This window comes from Poecilia formosa, unplaced genomic scaffold, assembly GCF_000485575.1.
Source record: "Poecilia formosa unplaced genomic scaffold, Poecilia_formosa-5.1.2 Scaffold25, whole genome shotgun sequence".
NCBI lineage: Eukaryota > Metazoa > Chordata > Actinopteri > Cyprinodontiformes > Poeciliidae > Poecilia > Poecilia formosa.
Window position 1 is genome coordinate 3,494,390 of NW_006799964.1, and position 21,181 is coordinate 3,515,570.

Genomic DNA, 21,181 nt, shown 5'->3' on the forward strand with positions numbered 1-21,181 from the left:
ATATACATACATATACATAGGTTAGGTTACTCGCTTTTTCATGATCAGCTTTCAATGCAAAGGAATGAATTTCAAATGGTTTTACATCCTTTTCCAGACTGATGAGCAGCAAAAGTTGCTTTTCTAAAGTTATTGCTGGTGTATTTCCTCTTTGTGTAACCTTGTCATATTGAATGAATTTCAGCTACAGTAACTTGAAATCATTGTTTTTCCACATCACCCCATCAATCTTCAACATCATCTTGGAGAATCTTTTCTAAATGTTTTCTACAATGTTGCATCAGTTCCTTGAGGTGTGCAGTCAATCATTTCTGCAATGGCATTTTAATCTGGTGGGGAACTGGACTTTAACTGGGTCATTGTATTGTCTTTCTCTTGTTTTCCTGGCTCTGTTACTCACTGGCAGATTACTTTGGGCAGTTTTACAGATAATGAAAAGATAATGAAAGTGCATTTTGTTCTTGATGAATCAACATGAGTGTGTTGTTTTGTTGTTCAGTGTAGTGGAAAGACATGAGAGTTAATTATTAATTATTGCTGTTTCATTTTTCTGCTTTGGTCATGGGTTGGCAGCAATGGACCATTGGAAAGAAAAGCAAAAGCTGTGTGTCTTCCGGTAAAGACGTGGGCTTGAAGGTTTTGTTTTTTATATTAAAATATATGGGTAAGCCTCACTTTGATTTTGACTTTGCTTTGAAATCCCTGTGATTGCTTTCTGAAATTACTAGCATGAAAAAAGACACTGTTTCAAATCAACACAGACTTGGTACAACTCTCTCCCTTTGCAATCTTGCATCACCTACTTTTCTCTGAACACAATTGAAATGCTGGTTGACAGAGAGCAAAGATTAAGTTTTTCTTTCTAGATTATGTTCTCTAAAGCATGTTACTGTCAGATTTTGAGCCTTAAAGTCAGATGTTACACTCAATGAATGCCTGTTCTTCCAACAACTGCAGATGAACAGTCCAGTACAGAGTAAACACATGCCAGTAGAATCCCTCAATGCATGACTAAATCCCAATTCCCAATTAAACACTTTCCAGTTGCGCTGAACATCCAGATGTTAGATGGTTTCACCGGGGAGCTGACGTGTACAATATGCTGCAAAAAAACAAAACAACTGCTGGAACATGACAACAAACAGATGCTCAGAAAATACAAAGACAGGAAGAAAGAAGGCACCTTCAGATGCAATAAAAAAGACTAAGAAATTAGATAAATCATTAAACATTCAATGATATAATTAATAATCAGCTGTATGTATCAATTTAGTAGCCCTTCACATCACTTAGTACCCATGAAGTAATCCTCAGTTTCAAAAAGGTTAGTGACTCCTTAATTGCACTTTATTACTGGGACTGCTTAATGGAAAATCAGGGTAATCAGTTTCAGGGGTTTGAACTTTAGTTGCAAAAGAGCTTCTTTCTCAACAAAATGGGCTGCAAAGGTTATATTTTCAAAATAAAATAACAAGACAGACAGCAAACAGAGAAAAACATTATGTAGTTTCGATTCCTGATTGTTATTCACAATAAAACAACCACATTAAAATTTAATTTAAAAGCTGTAAATGGCAAACGCCACTACAGGTTTCTACATTTGACAAGACATGATTAAAGTGCATGGAGCCAAAACTCCAGGAAGTTGAAAAACAATAACATTTTTTTTGGCCTGTGGTCAATGTTTTTTCATTGTCTACTTTGCAGTAATTATTTCAGAATGCTGTCGCCATGAGGATTTCTCCCAAAGTTCTCACTTGCTGATTCATAATGGATGAAAATAATCTTAACAGGTTCACAGCAGGAGAACTCACCCCAATTTAAGGCGCATTTTTTTCACATTTTATCACAACTGTTATGAAGGTCTACAAACAATTCCTAAACATGCAATGTGATTCGAGATCTACAAATACAAAATTGCTTCCATTTCTGTATAGCAAAGCGGTTTATCTTAGCATTTAAGCCTACAATGTCTTGAAAAAAATATTGACTCTCCCTTGAACTTTTTCATTTTGTTATATCACAACAAACATTGTTGTATTTTGCTGATATTTTTATGATAGTACGGCACAAAGTAGTGTATAACCGTGCAGTTAAATGAATAAAAAAATAAAATGAATTTTTTTTTTTTTTTTTTTTTTTACAAATTACACCATTGTGGATCTTGCACAGGGAAACTGGTCAGAGTTGATTTTTTTCTTTATTCCTATGGTAAAAATCTGGTGGGTTCAGCATCTTTTTGTGTCAACACCTTTATTCCGCAGGATCAGAGCTGATGAGAGTATTGCTGGAGTTAAATATTGGAAAATTCTGGGATTAATCTGAGACTTAAGACTGGGGTGAAGGTTTACCAACAACCCCAAAGAAGGGGCAGAGTAACAAGCAAAGGAAATGTTTTATATCAAAGCATGTCCATGTTTTAGAATTGTCCCAGGCTAAACCTAAATGCAATTGAGAATTTAAGGGATCTGAATAAATTTGGAAGGCAAATACATATATGTAAGGCAAATGTATTCAGATCCCTGAATATAAGAAGGATATCATATGCATATGATCACTTGCATGTGACCAGTTCTGACTATTTTATTCTGAGACAAACCACTGAAAATCCTCCAAATACAGTAGTCAGTGTCAAGTCAGATGGCAAGAGGAGCCATGTAGAACATTTAGCAACAAACAGTACACAATACATCTGTTCTCTTATTCATTGCGCACAACAAAATAGCTATAATGTTCTGCTACCATAATCTTCAAACTGAATTTTGACATGAGAAAAAAAGGAGGGAAAACATAACAAGTTTCACTCGTTCTACAGGGTTCTGGAGATGTGTTGTTGCTTTTTTTTTGTACATTTAGCTTGTGCCAGTGAGATCCTACTGATACACATATCATTTTCTCCATCGTAGGAAATAAATTGCAAATCTCCACATGAGCTTGCAAGATATGTTCTTAAATTAACTTTAAAAAATCCAGATTAAATGTGAGAAATGTGTTTTTGGGATGGCCATATTCTAATAGAAATGTAAACCTATGCAAATGAGGCTTTAAGTTGTTAAAATAGGGCTGAACGCAGAGGTATGTGCAGCCTAGAACATACTGTCCTGGAAGTTTTCTTCTGTGCTGGAATGGAATGAGATTGTTCTTTAGAAAGAAAAATCAGCCCAGCATTCTGTGTCTTTCACAAGACCTCCTCCTGCTCTGTGGGAAGCTGTATAAACTCTTCAGAAGCTGCCAAAGTAAATCACTCAATTTAGTCTCGCTGCACTGGGATCAGCAGGGGGATTTCAATGGCAACTGAGGTCTGAGGCCTGAAACAGAGCTCTTAGTGCTTGTCGTTGTGTTCGAGTAAAATTGACATTCATATCAACTTTTCAGGTTATAGTCGTTGGATCAGCTGTGGAATGCAACAGAATGCAACAGAGCGTGTCCTATATTCGCTAAATCCCCTATCAACAGACCCTGGAGGTGCTTTATAATTTGGGTTCAGAATCTTCCTCTTATTCCAGCTAATTTTACTTTTCCTGTGGTTGTTTGGCTCAAGACTAAATCAGAATTCAAGACGAGTCATCTGTTAGAAGAGCCGAGCTTGATTTTACTTATTAACTCTCATTGCTTTTAATGCAAATGTGAGCAGCCGTTGTCTAGGAATGCAAAAACTCTTCTGAAGCAAAGTCAGGGCATGCATTTCAATGTTCGACATTGCACAAGTGCAATCCTGTGGAAAAACAAGTGGTTTAAACAAGCCTGAGCTGGATGAGCCTCTTTCTGCAACAATTCTGCACCCGAGTATTCCATCTTCAGGTGACCTCCAGCACAATGCTCCGTTTGTTGGGCATCATGTACTCGCAAAAGCTATGGTGCTCATTGACATTATGTGGCTGCACTCATGAATACAAAATGTTGAATTATTTTTGTCCAAATGCGGTGAAAACTTTCTCACCTGCCCATTCTCCCATAGAAGTGAAGAAGGTCTTTGACAGAGGAAAATACCATTTAGGAAAAAGCATCCTACTGAAGAGCGCCAGCTTCCCTCCATAGTAAACAACAACTGCTGCACCAAGCAAAGTGAATATCAGCTCCAGGAGATCCATGTTTTTCTAGTGCAGTGAATCAGGATTTAAGCCTTCCACCGTCTCCGTCTTGCGTCAGTGGATTTGTTCAGTCTGGTAATAAAGACTGAAAGAAGGGAAAACTCTGCCAGAAGACACTCCCCCTTTTACAAACTGTTCACACACACGCACAAAAACACGTTGTGGCACAGTCCGTCTGTTTGCCTGTCTGTCTATTTATCTATCAATCAATCTAAATATCGTCACGTTTATCTGATGAGGTAAACCAGGTCGCTCAGAAACACAGACACTTCTCTCAGTCAGTCCAGCTGGTTCATAATTGTTTTCTTTGGTATGTTATTTTGTTAAATAGCCATCTGTCACCTCTGTTTGTTTCACAGACAGTTTTTTCTTGAGGAACTTGTATATGTGAAAACATGTCTCTTGCTTTCCATTGAGGACTCATTTTCTCTGCTCCTAAGAAATTTTCCATGCTATGACATTTACAAGCATGATTTTTTTTATGGGTTTTTTTTTTTTTTTTTTTTTTTGTCTCTTGTGGCTTTTCGTTTATTTTTTTTCTTTTCTTTCTTTTTTTTGCCAAAATATCTTTATTGAACATTTTTAGCAGTTTAAACAAACACAGTTCAAACTATCAGTAAGCTGTAGCTAAACAGTAATAGCACTATGTTCAAACCAAATCCAACAAAGTGGCCCTCACAGAGTCCTGATCATAATGCAAGCCACCACAAACTTCACACATCATCCCCATATCAAGGCATCAAATACAACAGTGTATGTAACTTAAGAGAATTGCTTATATTTAGAAACATCAGTGTACTCCTCTTTAAATGACTTATACTGTCATCTGGCATGTTTAGATCTTTAACATACGTAATGGAGGGGTTCTGAAAACACTCAAAGAAGTCATAGTGGCCTTTATTGAAAGTGATCTGACAGGAAATCGTCACATCAGTGTGGGAAAGGGGAAAACATGCAGCAAAGGTCAACAGGTCGGGATGTGAGGCTGTGATGGGTGCGTCTAGGACTGAGGCCTACATGAGTCGAACACTTTACTCCTACGCTATCACCATTCCCCCACAAGCACGATCAAACATAAGAATGCATTAATTACATATACCTCACTGTCTGCTTAGAGCTTTTGGGGAAATTATATACTACAATGCACCTCCTTGCATTTTTTATTAAGGTCTATAAACAATTCCTTAACATGTAGTGTGAACTGTAAGTCCAATTCATACAAATTGTATTTATTTTAGCTTTTGAACCTATAGCATCTTCCAAAAGAATATTTTTGTCATATTGTGTGCACAAACTTCAAAGTAAATTAGTATGATTTAATAGGATATTAATAGGAATGCTTAATTTCTACATTTCTTTGAAAAACAAAAATTTGGAAGGCATAGCTCATCAATAAATACAGCTGTTTTAAACATGTAAGTAAGTAAAACATTTATTTATGTTTTAATGAAGAAGTCAGACAAACACATCTGCCGAGTTATAAGATGCACAGTTGAAACCAGATATTTAGATACAATGAATAAAAAGACACAAACACACGATTTCCTCATTGTCTGAAGTTAAATCAAACTAAGGTTAGCTAGAATTAGCAAAATCATTTATATTTGCTAAATGCCAGAAAACTTGGCGAGAACACTTTTTAGAATTTTTTATTTTTTTTACATTCCTCAAATTCAAAAGTTCATGGTCACTATCCAGGATAACTATCTTCTAAACTGTATGACATGGATCAAGCCTTTTGGGTTTCCTTCCACAAGCTTCTCACAATACACCACTGGAGTTCTGGCTCGTTCCTCCTTACAGAGCTGGTGTAAATGAGTCCATTTTGTTGGGCGCCTCACTCATGCACGCCTTTTCAAATCTTCCCATAACTTCTCCATGTGAATGGTATTGTGGCTTTGTGGTGCTAAGCAGAGACAGGGAAGTTGGTCATAACTGATGAGAAGGTATTACAGAAAAATACTGGATGAGAAGGTCCCATATTACTTAAAATTGGGACAGTGGATAATTTTCCAACAGGACAACAAATTTCAACGTACACCCAGAGCCCTATTAGAAAACAAAAGGATTAGCAGAGCTTGACAACAACTGATGGGGCCATCCAGGACATGTGGCTGTGCAATGTCATCTCTCGTGCCCTGAAATGGTGATGATAGAATGTCATGACAGTAATGAGAATGTCATACAGCAACAATCTTTGATCACAGAAGAACTCCTGGGTTCTGGACTACCGTATTTTCCGGACTACAAGTCGCTACTTTTTTTTTTCCTACACTTCGAACCATGCGGTTTATAGTCTGGTGCGGCTTATATGTGGATTTTTCTTCAACCACCAGGGGGCTCTTTAACAGGAAGTGAATCATTGGAAGTCAAAATTGGAAATAAGAGAAGAAATTGCCCATTAAAACCATAGACATGAGCATGATATCATGTCTCTGATTAAAATGGAATTAGGTTTTAATAGGGAATTGAAATTTGAGAATGTTGTTGATCATAGCATTGAGGGGAAAAAGAAGATTTTTTTGTTTTTTAAATAATACTGGGATCATTATGATAATTTGAGGTATAGATATTAGGATCCAATAGATGGCAGTAGTGCAACAATAATGGATGCAAGCTGCCATTGAAATCTAAAGAAGCAGAAGAAGGAGAAAGTGCCCATTTTCATTTGGCACATGCTAGTAGCCAGACAGTAAGGAGATTTTTCTCTTCTCTTCGCCCTCATAATCAGTTCAGTTAAATCTAAACTTGGCAACTGTTTCTTTTCTAACCATAATAAATGTGATATTCAATTGACCTGTTATGACTCAAATTTTGGGTGTCCGCCTCCCCCCTGTTGCGTGCTGCTACATCGTAGTGGAAAGCGTAGAGTGGCAGAGATATCTGCGGCTTATAGTCTGGTGCGGCTTATAGTCCGGAAAATACTTAGTTGACTTCCAGTAAAACATTTGCCTTCCTTGTCACTTATTTCTCCTCACTGACCCCTGAGAAGTTGTTGTCTGTGTTCTTAGTCACTTGATTATCCAATTGGGGAGATTTGCCTGTCTGCTTGTGACCATTTTGTCCCATGAGTACAACCTGTCAACAGTGGCATCACTTTTTGTGCTTATAGTTTTGTATGACCCTTGCTGCTGCGTGCTTGGTTTGGCACAATGAGAAGTTTCCCTAAGCAGAAATCTACTGTAATGGTCATGCTTTTGATGGTTTTTGATCAGTTATGTTCTTTTGTGTGTCTACTTTCCTCAGCTCATTATTCTTTGTTGCTAAGTGTTTTCTGAGCTTCTCCATTAATTTGATAGCCTACTTTAAATTGATTTGTGATGAAACTTAGTTTTTGTTTTCGAACTATTTATTTTGTGCTTAATGGCTTCAGTTATTGCCAGGAAGAAGGAGACAATGATGAAGAAAACATCCAAATGCAGAATACAGAGGACATAGCCAAGGAATTTGATAATCTATTGAACACAATGTGCAGCCAAACCAGGGATAATGTTCTCAAAATCAAAATAACCGTTCAGTGTATTACCTCAAAGAAGGAATTTAGGATCATTATGTAGAGCAATTGGGTCACAAACTGACTATGGGTGTACATTCAAAGCCAGGACGAAAAATTAGCAGGGAAACAGAAAAATTCAGGCAGCACATAACCAATATTTCCAAAATCAAACAGGAACCAACTTATACACTGTAATCAAAAGTAAATCATATGAGGAAAATTCCTGAGAGGAATAGAAAAATTGCAAGCGAAAACAAACCATGGACCATGACAGATACCATCTCTTGCAATGCGTTTGCCATCCCACAGCTCCTGCATGTTTCCAGCCAGTCAAGTTGCATTACTGCTACTCGTCTTGTCGAACAGAGAGCCCTCAGGTGCTGTTGTTTTTATTCAGATAATTTGTGTTTGATAAGGCACAGCTTTTAGCCTTTGTTATTTCAGTTGCCAGGCTGTCTCGAATTTGTTTTCATTTCTCTGTTTGAACTTCATGAGACTTGCTCCAACTGAAGTGCTTTCTGCCTACCTGCATTTCACACGCCCGTCAGACAGAAACCCACTATGTCAATGTCATGGTGCATTGCAGGTGTACGATGGGAGTTTTGACAATGAATATGAGGTAGATTGGTGTGACAAAACATTCAACATTTTTGTTTTTACACAAGTAATGAAAAGAGAAATTTTTACCTATATAGGGAACAACTATTCAGAATTTATACGTTTAGTTCATTTTGACTGACATGACAAGCAAATATTAATGCTTGGATATTTTATATTATATTAATATTAGATTTTTTTTTTATATTCAGTGGGGTATGTTTTGTTACTGTGCTGCCATAAGAAGTGAGTTTCCCTATTATGGAATTAATTAAGGATTGTTCCCATTATATTCCCCCCAAACAAATAAATAAAAAAAATCCAGCAAAGTCCAAAATGATTTGCAATTTGCAATTTGGAAAGAATGAGAAACTACCACTATGATGTGCAAAAATAGCAAAATCTTGTGAAGATTGAACTAACAGTTATGACATTTTAATTCAGATCAGAGAGATGCACCAAAGCAATAGAAAAAAAAGCTGTACCAGCAATTGGCTGGTCTGAGTTTTGCTCAAGGTTTATTCTAGTAAAAAAAGATTCATTAAAATCTCCACACTTAACAGAAATGCCTAATGAACATTTCTGTTTAAACATATACATATTTTTGGTGATCATCTTTAATACTTTTTTTTTTTTGCTGTTGACTTTTCATCATCTGTAAGCCAAATTCATCAAAATAACAAAGAACAAAGGCTTTAAATATTTCCCTCTACGTTTAGTAAATACTTTTTATTTAAGAGTTTCACTATTGAACTTTCTGTTCTTGCCGTTTACCGTTAGTAAAATGTTCACATGTTCTGTTAATGTGTTGCGATGTGTTGGCTGTGAATGACCCAGAAAGACATTCAAGCTCCTGAACAAAAACAATGTGAGTTAACTTCATTTAGAGAATCTCTAAAAATGATCATTCAATACAGGATACACTTACTGTGATACATACATAAGATACTGCTAATAAAAGCTCACACACTGTATTGTTGTCAGTGTAATCCTATACAGTATTAATTAAAGGAAATATATTTACATTTTTATTTTTTATTTTAGTTACATTTTATTTACATTTTGTAAAGGACACATTAAATTAACAGATAGATAGATTGATGGAAAGGTAGATAATAAGCTCTATTAATTCCATCGCCATCGCCATCTCCCTCACAGCAGTGTTACAAAAACACTTCAGAAACTTAGCCTCACTGGCTGATTGACCAATTGCCTAATTGGTCGACAAACTGACTCCCTTTTACCCCCAAAGCTACAGTCCCTTGACCTCTTTTGAGTCCTGTTAGCCCTCCACCCCACCAGAGAGGAGTTCAACAGATTAATTGCATGTTGGACAAAGGAGTCCCTAAGTCTCTTTGTCTTTCACTATGAAAGAAGCAGCCTCCCACTGAACCTGCTTTCCTGGCTGCTGATAACAGTCTGCTGAGGGTGGCTGGCATTATCCACAACAGCCAGGAGTTTCTGCAATGTTCTCCTCTCTGCCACTGTTGCTAGAGAGTACAGCCATGTGCCAGCCACAGAGCCGGCATGCTTGATTTGTTTCTCCAACCTGGAAAGGTTTGTCTTGGAAAGCACACCACAGCGTCTGATAAGGCGCTGGCAGAAACAGATTGATAAAACAACCACAGCAACTTCCCACAGATGTTAAAAGGTCTTCTCAGGGAGTAGGGTCTGGTTTGGTCCTTTTTATACTGATGTTTTGTGTTGCTTGTCCAGTTTAACTTGTTGTCCAGCCACAGTCCTGCAAGATATGTATAGATCTGCATGTCCTCCACTTACTCCCCTCCTATTAGAACCTATCTTGGACTGCCTCTACCCGTCCTGAAGTCAATGACCAGTTCCTTAGTCTTGGATGTATTTTGGTGCAAGTTGTTTGTATAGCACCAGTATATTGATTAATATTTATGTACATATGTTAATGATTTAATAAATTCACTTTTAAATGAATACATCAGTAACTACTTCATTATGATAAAAAAGAATACATAATACAACTATTTTTTTGTATTATAAAGTTTTATAATACAATTTTATATATTGTATTATACAATCTAGGAGTAGGACTATGGTGAGAATGGTTCTTGGAGCCTAACACATTCGGTTCTTGTTAGTGAACAGAGCCAAATATTTCAAATCTTGAAAAGAGCCGAGAATCCCATGACTGAGCACGCTGAACCTCATACGTCATCAGCATGCGCCAGCTGCAAGTCGCGCCATTCCAACCAGCGTGTTTCCATCGCTCGTTACGTTGAAACTACTGGCAGAGCTTCTACGGTCGCCACTGTTACTACTACACTTTCACTTTTCTTTCGGCTTTTTTGAGGTGAGAGCTTTTAACTAGTTTTTCAAACCTCATTTATTCGATTACAGGACGCATAATAAGTGAACAGTTTCAACGTTGACGCACAGCCGTGGGTTTCTGGTTGAAGAAGTTTAGCTTGCTAGTTAGCTCAAAGTTAGCTGTGATGTTTAGTGATGTGTACACTGAAGAACTCATTATTAAATGAGCTGCTTGTATTTTATGAATTGGTGACATGCGGAGTGGTGATGTGAAGCAAGCTGTCTTGACATGCTACGGTCTTTTTCGAATCGCGACAGCTCATTTTTGAATATGAACATGTCTTAGAGCTAGTTTAGGTCTTGCCTGTGCTCTAAAAGAACATGACAGTTTCATGGACACGCAGCATTTTAAATACATTAACTGCAACAAATACTGTAACAGAGGCCTCTGGTTAAGTATACTCACAGTATAAGGTAACAGACCGAAGCATCTGACAATGATGATGATGATGATGATGACGACATTCAGCAAGGGCTGTGTTGTCTGCAGAAAGCACAAGACATTAAACTGTCTAGCATCGGATTAACCCCTTGCGTTAGAGCATTGTTTACGTTGCGGCACACATTGGATGAAAACAGTTTTAAGCCAGACAAAAAAGCTAAATACATTTGCAGACCTCGCCTTGAACATCTTGCCGTATAAAATATTCGGCAGGATTTCAAAGCAAATGCCAAAACTGGTGTGTGCATACATATACCCTTGTGAAACCATTGTTTGTAAATATTAATATACCATGATTCATCTTTCACGTGATGCTAAGCAGCTTTCTAGAAAGTCTCTTTTACTTCTGTTTTAGTTGGAGCTCAAAACGGTGAAGAATAATGCATTTGCAATACAGTTGTTGAATATTGCATAATTTGGATTTAGGCTGCAACTGAGCCATCTTTCTCTTACCATTTGTTTTTCCCCCTTGCCTTATGTCCACTAAGTTCTCCATTGGTTTTACCATTTCAGCTGCCAATAAAAATGCAGGGATCCTCATAATTTGTGTCTTCAGCCATTCTGAAGCTGTTTACCTGAATTTGGGAGCCCGATTGTACTACTTTGTGCTACAATTGAACTTGCATTGCAGAGTGCAGTTGCTGATCTGAGTGTTTGCTTGCTGAGCAACAATGTTTAGGGTTTGAGGTCTAAATGGCATTAACTTAACTTCCTAGAACCAAGCCAGTCCCTGCAAGCATTACAGATACATTTCAATAAATTAGAAAATATTCAAATGTTACTATTATTATTATTATTATTGTTGTTGTTAAACTGAAATGTTTTTCAGTTGACAATTTAAAAATGTAGCTTGTGTAGGTTCATTACTCAAATAGATATATCTTCATTTTTATAAGAGTTTATTTCTGTTAATTCTGATCCTTATGGAGTCTACCTTTTGAAAAGCCTAAATTTAGTTTATTTGAAAAGCTCTAGATGAGAATCAAATTGATGGTTAATATTTAGGAATTTGCAAAACTGTGTGACATTCCAAGGAGGCTATTCAGCTGTTTGTTTAAGGTGTTTTAGAACAGGTATGCATCCACAAGTTGCAGGACAGTAGCACTCATAGACTGGAGTTGGATCCTTTGGCTTTAGAGTATAAAATTGAGAGTCAGAGACCTTCATTTCCACATCAAAATTTTCTTTCATCTGAAAAGAGTTCTTTGGAGAACTGAGTTCAATCCTTTTTCTCCTTTCCCCTGTTTTTGTGCTTTTGACTTTGTCTCGGTTACATTTCAGTGAGTTTGCTTCATAATCCTCTGTGGGCTGCTGTTGTAGTTGTTGCTTGTGCACCTTTTCCTACCACACTTTTTCTTTTGCTTAATCCAATAATATGCCAATATAATATGCATAAAGTACTGTGAACTGCCAGCTTTTTTAGCTATGACCTTCAGTGGCATATCCTCCTTCTGAGGTGTGTTTTTCACTGTCTAGGGGCCAAACGGACAAGTCAATAGTCTTCCCCCTTGAAGTTTTTTAAGACCACAACAAGGTATTTCTGTTAGGGATGCTCCGATCAGGTTTCTTGTGGCCGATTCTGATACAGATTATCCATGAGGCCGATCTTTACCGATCGCCTGGAATGACTGTTAATTTTTCAGTTTAGGGTATAAATGATGCTATGTTATCTGGCAAATGGGGAAAAATATCTGGCAATAAATTCACCTAATTTAGACATAATAGATTTTAATGCATATCTAAAATCTTGTATTTTTTTAAGTTACGTGCTGCAGCGTTAAGCAGACGTTCGGTGTGAGAGTTCACTGTCTGGTGGAGGTTGAGTGGCGCTACGTCTGTGGAATATTACTACCAGTAGTGCGTAGCGTCTTACATCGCCAGCTCAAAGACTTAAATATTTTTCAGGTTATTTTTTAAAACCTTCTGACCGTGATGCTAATCCGGGTGAGTGTTTGTAGATGTGCGCTGCTTTACCTGCTATTTGGCTGCTCAGATTGTTCTTTTTTCCTGCATTGAGTCTCGAAGTGGCCAAACTCCGTCAAGTGGTTGTTTTTGAAATGCCATATTAGATTCATTGTGTTGATGCATTTTGATGTTTTTCACCCCTGAGGTAATTTGCATCTGAGTCTGCATCACGCAAACGTCCCTATTCAGTCTCAAGAGTGTTATAGTTCCACAGGACAGGATTCGTTACCGTGCGCTTGTGCAGTGTGAAGGAAAGAGGAAATAAGTTGCACAAGCAGTCTGTGAAGTGATTGGTTTTGGTGATTGGCAACTAGAGACAATGATCAGGGATCACCAGTGGTGGAGAAAGTACTCAAAAAATGTATTTAAGTAAAAGTACAAATACACAGACAAAATGCACTCAAGTAAAAGTAAAAGAACCACATTAACATTTGTACTTAAGTAAAAGTAAAAAAGTACTGGCACTTAAGTATTAAAAGTAAAAGTACTTGCTGAATAATACTAATACAATATCATTGAGTGAACCAATCGTATTTAATTTTAATACATTAGAAATGTGCCATTTTAATGAACAATGCCACAGATAAAGCATGTTTTTATTATGTTTACTCTGTAACATAGACTTAGATATGTGATTCTGTGCATCATAATTTCAGGGATGGAAACATCTTGTCTCCTGTCCTAGTCCTAACATAGCATGAACTTCACTTTTTTTTGCCATTAGTGGCTTGTATTTTGAAAGAAATCCAACAGAAAGGGGATGGAAAGAAGGTGGGTGGAGGAGGACATGCAACCAAGGAACCAGTAGCAGAGTTGTAGTCAAGACCACCTACCCAAGACAAAGTCAAGACCACCACCCTGCGCTACGTGACACAAAAAATTAAGTTTTACCTATCAAAATTGCTTCTCAATTTGATCTGAAAGATCCACATACCCATAAAACACCTAGATATTAAATACTTAGAGCTGAAATAAATTTAGTCAGTAAAGATCCGTCCAGAAGAATCGGATCGTCCCTGAATGTCATATCAATGCAGACTTTAGTCACAGCGTTGTCCCATCAGTCAACACCTCCGCACAATAATTCAGCGCATGAGTGACAACTTTTTTTCATTGCAGATGCAACATGTGTGTCTCGGTACAGCTAGCTTTGCTAGCATCGCGTCCACAGATCTTACCTTTCTTCAAGCTTTCCTTCCAAGTGACGCTAAAAGTTGGACTAAGTCCCCACCATCTGTGAAAGCGAAGCGCTGCTGGTTTTACATGTCTCCATATCTTATGACTTATGCAGCGCTATTATATTACTGACGATTAGACAGACATCTCCTCCTGCTCAGAGGAAACCACTGCGCATGTCTGGAGCTCTGCGTGCGAGTGAAGGTGGAGGCGATGGGTGACAACAGACACTAAGTCACGTTATTGCTTGGATTTTACGGCGCCACCTTAAGTCCCTGAACTTCACATTTTAACGGACAAAAAGAGCAACGCGACTTGGATGTAACGAGTAACGCGACACTTTTGTAGAAATGTAGTGAAGTAGAAAGTACAGATACTTACTGTAAAATGTAGTGGAGTAAAAGTTGAAAGTATCCATTATTAAATCTACTTAAGTAAAGTACAGCTACACGAAAATTGCACTTAAGTACAGTAAAAAAGTACTTGTACTTCGTTACTTCCCACCACTGGCGATCATCGATCATAATTTTTATTTTTATTTTTTACGGAAATCGACCGATTATGATCGATGGCCGATCGATCGCCACATCTCTAATTTCCGCATTAGACATCCTTTTTTTAATTCATTTTGGTGTAGAATTTTCACCAGCTGGAAAACAGACAATTATCAAAAGTGACAGCAATGAACACCTGAAATATATATCACTGTCAAATAACTGAGAAGCAACATTAAATTTTAAAAGAATGAAAAGCGATTCTTGTTTTTTCTATTTTATTTCTCTAATTAGTTTTATTATTTTACAGGTTTGGTTTAACTGTTCAGATATCGACCACTCATTGCTGTCATATTGCTGTGTTGAGAAAGAGGCAAGTCTTATTCTTTTGCAATTCCTGAAGAGTTCTGTTATGTGTGAGTGAATATTTGTTTCTGGTCTGTAGATGGCAACCTTGCTCCACTTTTAACCCTCCCTTTTCCTGGAATTCTAATACCCAACCAACATACAATCCATTAAAAAACATGCAAAGATAATCCATCATGTTTTCAGAAATGGCCAATTTTTCAGATGGTTGAAGCAGTTAATTCTTGCTTCTAATTTATGCTTTTTAATTGGTATGGTGAAACTAGTGGCTGTGCGTTTGCAGGGGAATATATATTTTTTCCCCTCATCGGATATATCCTCCCTACAATTAAAAGCATGACCCGGGAGCAGGTGTGGCTATGCAGCAGTTTAACTTCGTATCTGAGACACAGAGGCAAATTAGTCAGACTTGTTCTTGGAGATGAAAAACGCCTTTGGGTATGTGAAACTGGGGTGCTTAAATAACATCTGGGACATATATAAAGAGTTTGCATGTCATTGACGTCTCCAACCGTTTCTGGCGGGTATGCTTCTCTTTATTGAAGATCTGTAGCTTTTTTTCATTCAGTTCGGTACGGGTTTAAGCACCGCATCATCTATTATGAAAGGGGGTCGAAGTAATTCAGTCAGATAAAGTGAAAGCGAGTGTTTCATGTTCTGGTGTTCTTTGTAGATGCAAATCGACTCCTCCAGTTTGCTCTTGATGTTGTTTTACTTTTTCCCCCCCTCTGTGAAATAATTTAAATTTTCTTTCTTTCAAGTAAACCTGAAGTTTTCACTTTTTGTTTATGCTGAGCTCGACTCTTTTCCTCCCTTCTCATGGTGTCCTGCAGATATATCCAGCCATGGATGTGGACAGTGCCAGTTCAGTGGTGCTGCAGGCCTTAACCCAAGCCACCAGTCAGGACACAGCTGTGCTGAAGCCTGCAGAGGAGCAGCTCCGGCAGTGGGAGACGCAGCCGGGCTTCTATTCAGTACTTCTGGTGAGTTACGATATGAAAGTGTAATAAAATCTGTAAGAAACTTGAACAATTTGTCAGTTTGATGAATGTGGCACATGAAGCAGAAAACCGTCTGCCGTAAAGTTAGAATCTGAGGATCGGTTTCTAAGTTAAAGGGGAAAATCTTTCATCATCATTACATTTAGCAATACCAAAATGACGGGTTATGCACCCCTTCTTTTTTGATTGATAATTAATCCTGACAATTTCACACAATAGTTGTAATCACAGGAAGAAGTTTGAAGTTGCCAAAAAAGCGAGCAGTACATCGCAGACAGCTGAGGATTAATTTGTGTTAAAGAATTGCTCACATCTCTACTGAAAGGTTTCATTAAGATTTGGTTGCTGATAGTTAGACCACAGATGGTTTCTGTAAAGATGCAAAGGTGGCTCATAAAGTCGGTACACAGTGCAATCCACCAGAGCGATTACTTAGATATTTCAAGAAAACTATTTGTTTACTGTTCTCGCCAGACTGGAATGATGACATGCGTTTCACTTTCATCTCTGCAATTTGTAATGAAATTGGCCCAGTATGTGCTCTGCTTAGCAAAACACAAAGAACTAAGAACCAGTCATGGGGAAAAAAAAAAAAAAATTTTTCTTTTTTATTTTGTCAGTAGAAGTGCTTTGCAAGTAATAGAGAAGATGTAAACAAACACCTCCCAGTCAACACGCATATAAAATTACCATTTTTATTTTATTTTAGCATTTTAATAAGTAATAAAGTGAAGCCATCAATTTAAATTTGAAAACTGTCTTATTTATGCTGAAGTGGTTTATTAGGCAGGTTATGTTTTTGCTGTGTTGGTAGTGACAGGATCACTTCCAGAATATGAACTTTGTGTGCTTTATAATTTCTGAATCAGAGTCCTTTCTTTTTTTATATATATATACATATATATTTGTATTTTGTTCAAATGATGCATTGAGGACGATGCCACTGTAGCTATTTTTACTTGCTGTTTATGGTTGTTTTCACACATTACGCACCTGTAAAGTATGTTTGGAATGCAACTAGTTTAGCCTGAAATTTTCCCACAAATTTATTTCACACATACTTTACAACAGAGGTTCCGTTAGAGGGCACTTCTTACATATTACAAGGTAGAAGACGACAAAATCTATAGTTTTCTCAATGCTTTGTTGCTTACTGCATGGTAAGGATTAGGAGTTGGATCGCTCGACTCATGTTTTTGTTTTATGGTTATCAAAATATTCTAATCTACGTAGAAGTAAATGAAGTGCAGACAGAGGCTCTGCCAGCTTTTACTTTGACAATGGCTATTTGTCTCTTGTAAACAGTCTAGAGTTCAATCCTGAGACTGAGTCTCCCTTTTTCTTGCCCCTTGATTATTTTTATGCCACAATGTTGCACTTCTAATTATGTGTGGTATTGATATAGATACATTTAGCAATTGTGTCTACATAATGGGAAGCCCTCGTCCGCGTTGGGCTGTTAACATCATCTGCCACGCACAATTTGGATAATTATCTGCCTCCCGTGTCTTCCACTTATGCTGCCACATTGGAATACCTCTTGTTTGAAAGTGTCTCACTTGAAGAATCTCCTGCTGGGAAGTGCATGTAACAGCATGCAACTTCAGGCAGTCCAAAGCCCGTCTCTAGAGCTCATCATCAAGGGAGTCTTCTGATGGTTTTTTGAGAGTGACTTTGAAACCGCTTCGACTTCTGATGTAGTGTTGTCGTTGGCTCCACAGATGATTCAGCACTCACTAGAAATGTTCACAACAAAGTTGTGTTTTGTGCCGCCGTGGTCCCAATTAAGCCAGGGTGCACAATATGTCTCAGTTATTTCTGGAGAGCAGTGTCTGTGTGAATTGATCAAAAGGGAGCCAAACCAACTTCATTCTAGCTCTGCTGACTGGATCTGATAAAAGCCAAGTGGCAGCAGGCTGTTTTTCACTTGCATATTGGAAGTAAATAGTTACGCTGTGGAGCTCTGCTAATGGTCTGTGCTGTTCCCTTGATGCGACAGATGGATGTTTTATATTTGTACAAAAGCCCAAATGTTATTTAAACGACACCCTTTCCAATCGGCAAAAAATGAGAGCTGAGATTCCAATCTCTGATATTACTGTGGCCGGTCTCTTATGGAGCTCCTCCCGTTGCTGTGCTAACGCAAATAACTCTGAATACACAGACTACTCAGACATATTTTCAGGGTTTATTACCACAATTTACAGCTCAGACGTGTCGAGAGCAACGGCACGGACAGCCTTGGTTAGAAAGTCGCCGTGCGCTGTGTTTTAAAAGGAGCTGTTCTGTAATTGTGGAAGTCCTGTCATATTTTGGTTTAGATTTTTACTTATTTTCCCCTGTAGTATGGCTGTAACTGTCATAAAACTGGATCAGTCCTTGGCTTGTCTTGTATTGATTATGAGCTATAACACTTTTCATTGCTGGTGACTGTTCAAATTCTTTTTTCTTTTTCCTCCCAGAATATTTTTAATAACCATACGCTGGATGTGAACGTGAGATGGCTTGCTGTTCTTTACTTCAAAAATGGCATTGACAGATACTGGAGGAGGGCGGCCCCTCAGTAAGTACCTGCCCCAGACTCTCATCCCCAGAGTCTCGCTTCTCACTCCTGCAATGTGGCTCATCTTTATGCTTTCATTCCATGTTTTATCCCCAAATGTCCTATCTATATTCATCAGTTTTAATCTCCATTTTTGTCTGTGAGGCTAAACTGTTCTTAGTTTTCACTCCCTTTCCACCATTTTCTCTTTATCCAGGCTTTTACCTGTTTTAGCTTTCATCTACTTGATGTTTCTCCAGCTGTCATCTTCTTTTTTTTTACTTTCTTTGTCTGACTATCCATCTCTTTGTGGTTTGATTTGATACTCGGTGAATTCACTCATGCCTCTTCTGTCTTATGTAAGATCGATTTTGGGATATTTCAAGACTAACATTTAATGTTTGGGTACCTGGTTGCTATGGGAGGGATTATCTCAAGATTTAATTCAATTCCAAGTTTTGGGACCATGATTCAATTTAAAATCAGCTTTTAATTCAAAATGATTATTTGTAATGATTTCTGCTTCAGTATTTAGGATGGTAAATGGTCCTCACGATCTACTCAGAGCTGCATTGGAAGGCAAAATGACAATTTCAGGCAGTGACTTTTTCCACTTTAATCCTTGCTTAGATTGTAGTATCATGTAGTATCACATGTTAGTGCCACTTTGGTCATTTTGGTTGAGGAAATGGGGACCTTTCTTTTAGTCTCAGTAAAACTTTGGCACAGCTGTCTCAGTACTTCACCTCCCCTCAACATAACCCCATTATCGGTTGGTTGAGCTACATCACAATTTGAAGCAACTGGGGAAAGAGAAATATTGTACTGCAGACCATACCTAGCTGAAACACTGTCCTAAGGTCTGAAAAGTTAAAAGAAATCAGAAAAAGACATCAGTTTATTGCTTTGTTTCAAAATGTATAAAAATGTTGAATGAGTAATGCAGCATGAATTTAAGCTTTGAAGTTTTCATGAAAGTAATATTGTGTCCCGTCTTGTTCTTGGGAGTTTCAGGTATCATTATACCCGAATAGAGTAGTTAATGATGATAGATCACACTTTTTGTTGTCCGTTTGATCTCTTTACTATGAGAAGAAAATATCATAAACAGAAATTCTGACAGGCTTGGACCACCAAAAGACCATTTGAGTGGCACCATGCTGTTTTAATCACTGCTCAGATAATAAGAGGGTGAAAAAAATGCCCTGAAAAATATGCTAGCAAATCTCTTCAGAGCCTTTAAAGTTGACTTTACAGTTGTCAGATTATCCATGCATTGTGCACTAATGCACGTAAAAACATGCTTGATTTTCTGCTTTTGAAGAGTTGGTTTACAAGAAGCCCAGATGCTTTCTTGCTTCTTTTATTCGGAAGTTAAAAAGGTTTTTAAATGTTATGTCAGAACACAGGACAGTTTTGCATTTCACGATGGTCAATTAAATTAGCCTGAAGTCTGAAAGGATAAACATTTTTTAAGTTTGTCATCGCAGAGCACGTTCTGTAAAGTTGGTTTTCAGTTGTTTATGAACTCTAGCAGTGGTGTTTTCCACTGTTATGTTCGTTTCAGTGGAAGACTAGAAGAACATTTTTTTTTCTTTTTTTAACAGTTGTCTCTCAGTAAAATAGAATTTGTGCTATTCAGTTATACTCTTTAACATCCTGTGACTACTCTGAAGGGTATTTGTTCAAAATATTGAGATTACAACATTAAAAAAAAATATACGTGAGCCACTAGCAATAGAAATCTTTGTTTAGTGCACGTAAAGGTGTTTTGACAAATAAAATGAATAAGACGGCATAAATGTAAGCAGTACAGCAAATGCACAATGGGAAATAAAACAAAGATGAAACAATTAGATTTAATAAAAGTTTAAAATATGAATATGAATCCTATTGCTTTGAACTTTCCTGACATCCTCCGGCAGACTGTTCCCAGAGCTCGACACACAAAAACTTCAAGCAACAAAAGTACAAAGTTTTTCTTATTATAAAAATAACCCAGCACTGTTAGAGAAGTAGTCAACTTACAACTACTTTCTCATTATTTCTGCTCCTTGCAACTGAAGCAGATCAGTGGTGAAGTCAAAGTGTTGAAAGGGTAGTGAAGTATTTATAATATTGATAAATGTTGATTATCGGCCATAGAAATACTATTACAATATTAATATCAGACATTGTCATCTGCTGAAATGTTCATATATTTGTGTGTCCCTTGTAAGTGCCATAGTCACTTGCATGCAGTAGGAACCTTGTGGGAAATACTTTAAATTGCATAATTCAATCACTTGTTTTACGGTGGATTTTAGCTAGTTAGTCCCATGATAAATAGGTACGTTAATGTGTTCCATACTGCCAGTTTATGCAATTGACTTGCGTGTATGGAAATGAGAGGACAATGGGTGTCTTGGGATGTGCATTGCAATCACCTGTGTTAATGTGCTCGGTGTCATGGTGGTAAACACAGGATGCTGGATGGGGGAGCATTTCATCTTCAGCCACAATGTTGCAGGTTTAGTAGTCTGGAGTCATTTGTTTCTCATTCTTCTAATCTTTATTGTTATTGTGGCTGGTGTGCCTTCATAAAAACTTAATGAATTAAATAATTGCGCACCAAGAGCATTGTGAGAACACATTAAACTCTAAACTTGTACGGTACTGTGCGTTGTTTTCT

General features: G+C 37.5%; 2 protein-coding genes across 3 annotated transcripts in view; one reads left to right on the plus strand and one right to left on the minus strand.

Moving 5' to 3' along the window:
* hsd17b3 (hydroxysteroid (17-beta) dehydrogenase 3) overlaps positions 1 to 4,172 on the minus strand; it is an 8,838-nt gene extending 4,666 nt beyond the window's left edge. The window contains exon 1 of the mRNA XM_007548185.2: positions 3,941 to 4,172. Coding sequence (XP_007548247.1) covers positions 3,941 to 4,091 — 151 coding nt within the window. The 5' untranslated portion in view covers positions 4,092 to 4,172. The remainder of the gene's footprint in view (positions 1 to 3,940) is intronic.
* Positions 4,173 to 10,358: 6,186 nt separating this feature from the next.
* Positions 10,359 to 21,181, plus strand: part of ipo11 (importin 11) — a 105,033-nt gene continuing 94,210 nt past the window's right edge. The window contains exons 1-4 of one of the 2 annotated variants that reach the window (XM_007548188.2): positions 10,359 to 10,507; positions 14,912 to 14,974; positions 15,801 to 15,950; positions 18,431 to 18,531. In XM_007548188.2, the coding sequence (XP_007548250.1) occupies positions 15,813 to 15,950; positions 18,431 to 18,531 (239 nt within the window). In that variant the 5' untranslated portion in view covers positions 10,359 to 10,507; positions 14,912 to 14,974; positions 15,801 to 15,812. The remainder of the gene's footprint in view (positions 10,508 to 14,911; positions 14,975 to 15,800; positions 15,951 to 18,430; positions 18,532 to 21,181) is intronic. The other variant, XM_007548187.2, reaches the window with a different exon arrangement.